Source organism: Penaeus monodon, unplaced genomic scaffold, assembly GCF_015228065.2.
Source record: "Penaeus monodon isolate SGIC_2016 unplaced genomic scaffold, NSTDA_Pmon_1 PmonScaffold_6417, whole genome shotgun sequence".
NCBI lineage: Eukaryota > Metazoa > Arthropoda > Malacostraca > Decapoda > Penaeidae > Penaeus > Penaeus monodon.
Genome location: NW_023661459.1, coordinates 2,232 through 7,758, shown reverse-complemented (window position 1 = coordinate 7,758; position 5,527 = coordinate 2,232). Strand labels below are relative to the sequence as shown.

The following is a 5,527-nucleotide window of genomic DNA, read 5'->3' as shown; positions in this document are numbered from 1 at the left end:
CAATGGGGGTTGATGAAAGCCAAACGTCAGAAACAAGGAAAATGGGATTAAGGCAGTTTTAAAAAAGCGCCCCAGTGATGTAACCTTTATTTTTCAAAAAGAAACCAGCCAAGGCCCGGCGAGTTAAAAGGGGGCAGAAAAGGGGGCGTCATTTGGGGCAGTATGTCCCCCTTTATTAAATTTGGGGCCCCCCTTTGCATGGGTATGGGACAAGGTGCTTTTGATCGCTGAAAAAGCCATCACTGTCACCAAATGCCTTTTAAGATTTGGCCCTAATAAACACAGAATAAAAAAGATTGGGTTTCTAAAGAGTGCAAAACCATGGCAGAGATTTTCCTCTGGAGCATCTTACAAAGGCCCCATTCTCAATCTTCGGGCTGAACAGGGAAAAGACACCCCTGTGTTTTTCAGTAGGGCGGGAGCAGAAAATTTTCCCTCCCAAATTTTCCATTTTTGCGCAAAGGGGATGGGGGGTCTGCCCCTTTTGGCCCCGCCGTAAGAAATTGGGCCCCCGGAATACGATATTCCCTACCAAAAAGATTCTCAACTTGCCAGAGAGCTCCCAGAAGTTCTGTTGGACCTATTCAAATTTGGTTAAAAGGGAGGGCACAGTGCTCCAATGGAAAGGTCTATAACTTCCGTCCCTAAACCTGGCAAGGATGGGTTTCCACACGGAGGGAATTTCAGACCAAAATCCCTCACCAGTTCCTCTGCAAAACTGATGGAGAAAATTGGGGAAAATTTAGGTTGCAGGGGGCTAGAAAAAGGAAAAAGTGCCCGACTCCATATCAATATGGGGTTTTTGAAGATTGAGATCGACCCCCGATTCAATTTAAGGGGTGGAAACTGCTATACAGAATTTCCCTTTGAAAAGCGCGTCACATGTTTTGCGTCTTTACCCTTAAAAGGTTTAAAGATCCACTTGGAAACTTTGGGATCTCAAGAAGGTTTTATGAAAATTTGGTTTTTAAGAGGAGCATTACCTATTCATACAAAAACCTTTCCCTTTTAAAAAGGAAATTTTTAAAATTTTGGGGGGGAAAAAAGTTTCCTTTTTAACCTGGGATCACTGGAAAGGGGGCCCACAAGGGGGTCTTAAAATGTGAAACCCCGTTTGCCATTGCTTTTAAATGCAAATTTTAAAGGGTTTTTCCAAGTTTTTGTCCATGTAACTGTATGGGGGGGACTTTTCACTGTATTTCCCGAGGAAACTTACAGGATGTGCAAGGGCCAAAATGCAGGCTGCCCGTTTAAAAAAGGTTGTTAAAAGTGGGGCAAAAATATCAGGGTTTAAATTTTTCCCCCGCAAGGCCCCTGGCTATGCTTTCCACAAACGAGGAAAAATTTCCCTCCTTTTCCCCCTATTTTGGACAAAAACCCCCCTGCAATTTTTTCCCAAAAGGGGAAATACTTTGGGGCTATTTTTTTACTCAAGGGGCTTTCTGGGTGCCTCACATAAAACGGTTTTAAAGTAAAGGCTACAAAAGACTTTTATTTTGCAGGGGCCCTTTTACATCTATCTTTGGGGGGCAGACCGCCAACGCTTCTGCGGGTTTAAACCCAGCGCTTTTGTAGTAAAACTTGATTAGGATTTGAAGCTTTTTTCACTTCCCAAATCCCTTTTTCTACGGATTTAGGGGGCTCGGGTTTTAAGAAACTTCAGGGAAACTGTAATGGGGGGTTTAGGTTTTCACCCGTGGAGTTTTCCCCGTTTTGCTGAGTGGAGGGAACCCCCCTCTTTATTACACCGAGAAATGAAAACTGATTTACACACGAACCCACAAGGATTTCCAAAGGGTCCCCTACATCCAAAATTTGGTTTTTTAAAACCCCCTTTTAGGATAGCCGATCCTATGGGAGGAAATGAGGAAACTTTGGAAAGATCTTAATTTAAAATTTTTCTAAGGTTTTTGGGGTGTTGGGAAACCCCCAAATTTAAACCCTTTGGGCTAAACAAGTCGAAACTGGATTTAGTCGGGAAATTGGGGAAAAGGGGGGAGATCCGAAACAGAAGTCCGAGAGAAATTTCTTCCCATTTCTAAAACCGGGGGTCAGATGCAAATTTTTTAAAAGATGGGTTTAAATTTGTAAATGGGGTTTTGGGTTTTTCAGCAGTGAGCAGGAAAAAACTGCTCTGGCAGTCTTTTCTAGCAGCCCCGGATTTTTCCCGCAGAGTTAAAATGCCCTCCTTCAGCAGTTTTGATATAGAGATCCCTTTCGAAACCCTTTTTGTTTTGATATATTGTTACTTGTAGTGCCTTGCAAACAAACAAGAGCTTAAACTCATCAAATCCAGTAGTTTAGGGAGGGTTTAAGATTTGGGTTTCACTGATGAAAACACGTAAAAAAAAAACTCTATGTTGGGGGGCCAGCCTGTTTGGGGATCAGTGGGAAAAGAGGGGAGCTTTATCCCGAAAGGGCCCAAGGAAACTGCTTTTCTCAGCCTTTTTATCTCGTTTTTTCCCCTTTCCCCCCCAAAAAACCCCTGAAACCCCCGATCAGAAATTGTCTTCGTGATAAAAAGGAGGGGAAAAAAGGGGGCATACCTCCAGAAACAAACTGCGAGGGCATTAGAGATGGGCCCCTTTGGAAATTGGGAAAATAGCATCCCTCCCAAACCCAAAAGTGGAAGTTTTTATTAACAAGGCTAAAATCGGGACACAAAACGACTCCGGGGTGATGGTAAAAAAAAGCACTTTGTGAAAAGGGCCACGAGCCCCTTAAACCCCCATCGCCCCATGTAGTGGAAAAATGTGAAAAATTTTCAACCCAAAAACGTATGTCTTGTCTCCCCCCTATACACTGAAAAATGTTTGGGGGAAAAATTGTGACATAGAGGGTCTTTTTATTTCCTTAGAGACTAATATTTTCAATAAAAAATAAAATTTTGCTTTAAGGGTTTTTGCAAAAAATTTTATGCACCCTTTGAGCCTAATAAATTTTGTTTTAATTTTTAAACTATTTATTGTTTTTTAGATATTTATTGATAAATTTTTTTTTTTTTTTAAAAAAATTTTAAAATTTTAGTTAACAAGGGATTCGCCGCTTTAAAGACCTTGCTGTTGGGGGCGCGGCAGATAATTTAACCTAATCAATCAAAACAATTTTTTGTTGGTTTTTTTTAGATGAATTTAAATATATTATTTTCCTTTGGGCAAAGTTTTTTAGCAACTTCAAGGGCTAAAAACCCCTTTTTAAAATAAAAAACGACACGTTGGGAAAACATACTGTGAATGGGCCATTGTTAAAGTAAACATCTTTCTTTTTTTTTGTTGGGTTTATTTCCCATTTATAGTGTTTTAAAAAGATGCTGTTTTGGGTTTTTAATTCAGATTTAAAAGGCAAGGTTAAATTTTTTTAATATATATTTTATGTAAGCATTTTTTATCAATCGTTTCGGGAAATCTGGTTAAGGCCTTTTAAAAAAACCTATCAAACCAAAATGAAATATTTAGTTAATTATAAAACGTCTGGAAAAGAGAAAAGTGAAATCTTTTTATATCCCCTTTTCAAAGCTTCGTGGTCAAGACTTCCAAAAAGTATTTTTGGGGGTCTCATTAAATCGGGGAACCTCACTTTGGAAAATTGCAACGAATAAAAGGGCCCTTTAAAAGGTATCAGATTTTACAAAAAAGGCAAAAAGCGGTACGAGGGGGAAAGGGGAGTTTGTGTCCTGGGTATATATAAACCACCAACACACATTAATGATAAAAATATATATAAATATATATATTTATATAAATTTTTAATAATATATATATATTTACATATATGTTGGGTCCTTGTTACAAAAATAAATTATTCTAAAAAATCACAACACACACATCCCTACATAGCAATCTATCTATCTACATTTTCTATTTATCTATTTATCATTTATCTATTCTTACTCTCTTCTCCTCTCTCTTCTCCTCTCTCTCTAAATATATATATATTTTTTTAATATATATATATTATATTATATATATAAAATATGTATTCATTATGCTAAGCACTGATACGTCATTAATAATTTTAATAAATATAATAATAATTATATTATAATATATATATAATAAATATACATATGTTTTCTTTTTCGTATGAAAAAATTTACGGGGTTAAACAGAAAAAAATTTGAAAAGCAATTTTTATGAAATTTGATAGATTGTACATTTTCAGATATTTTTAAAAAAAATGCCCTAACCCAAACTGGGAGTCGGTGATAGGTGGAGTAGGACTGGTTGGTAGGAGCGAGAAGGGGTGGGGTTTGGGAAGCGGGTTTGGGCCTCTCCTTTTAATTAAATTCGCAAAAGTATCCGGATTTTGCCGTTTTACGTGTAGGAAAATCTTGTAAAAAGACCGCGGGGGAAGGGGAACGTAGTAAGTCCCCGAGATATAGCCTTACTTTTTTGAGATTGTAGTCGTTCCCAGAGTAGTCTCCCACTGGTATTGAAGTTGTACTGAGAGGGCCCTGTTTCGAGAAAATATTTTTTTGGAATATTTGGGGTTACAATATAACGCAATTTTCCGTTGCGTACCTCCTTTTATTATTTTCATAAATTTAAAAATTTTTAATTTTTTTGCCCAAAAAGGTTTATAGTGTATTCCACAATAAAAAACGTAAAATGTTGAAGTTTTCTTTGCACCCTTATGCTACAGATATAATTTACTCGGAACTTAGTTCATGGACCACAGTAATAACTGCGGATATCCCGGTGATCAAGGACTACACTCAGAGAACAATACAGTGTGTTACATACTTACCGAAGGGGCATGAGCATTATAGGATGGGGCAGGAGCACTGTATCTTGGGGCTGGGGCACTATAGGATGGCGCAGGAGTATTGTATGACGGGACTGTGCTGCCAAGGGCAACAGCCACCATGGCGAATAATACGAAAACCTGTTCAACAACAAATAAAGTGTTAATACGATTTTTCTTTTCAATCGATTTCTTTTTTTTTTCACGGTAACCATGGTAACCAGCTATATTTGCACCACTGCATACCTGACGAGACATGGCAGTGCCGTTTAAGAGAGAGAACTGAGTGTAATCTTGGGCGGCCCTGCCTTGACGCTTTATAGGCGGGATTTGACCCTCAGAGAGTGATTTCATAGCCGCTGCGGGGGAGCTAGAAATTACGGCAATAAGAGAAACTTGTACAGGTTTCTGCTCCAATAAATAAAGAAGATAATAAGCCTGGAGATCATGGTGCGTACAATTGCAAAAATAATAATACGTTTACTTTTTTTTCTTTTTCTTTTTAACATACTACTCCTTGACTATTTTCCTTGAGGACCAATCAACGGTGTGTGTGTATGACTGCACAGACAAACATTCAATATGTGTGTGTGTGTGTGCTTATATTAATACATATGCATATACATAAAAGTAAAGCATATGGATATATATAGATAGATAGATGGATAGAATAATAAAGATACAGATATAGATAGATATTTATTTACTCACACATATACAGACAAACACACAGACACACACACAGACACACAAACATACACAGACACACAAATACACGCGCGCG

The 5,527-nt window shown here is 38.0% G+C and overlaps 1 protein-coding gene across 1 annotated transcript; it reads right to left on the bottom strand.

Moving 5' to 3' along the window:
• Positions 1 to 594: 594 nt before the first annotated feature.
• On the bottom strand, positions 595 to 5,228 carry LOC119571468. The gene is made up of 6 exons (XM_037918760.1): positions 4,990 to 5,228; positions 4,747 to 4,884; positions 4,388 to 4,453; positions 1,217 to 1,242; positions 1,061 to 1,069; positions 595 to 718 (listed from the first exon to the last, which is right to left on the bottom strand). Exons 1-6 carry the CDS (start codon positions 5,095 to 5,097, stop codon positions 595 to 597), a joined length of 471 nt encoding a protein of 156 aa, XP_037774688.1. The 5' UTR covers positions 5,098 to 5,228.
• Between the last annotated feature and the right edge of the window lie 299 nt (positions 5,229 to 5,527).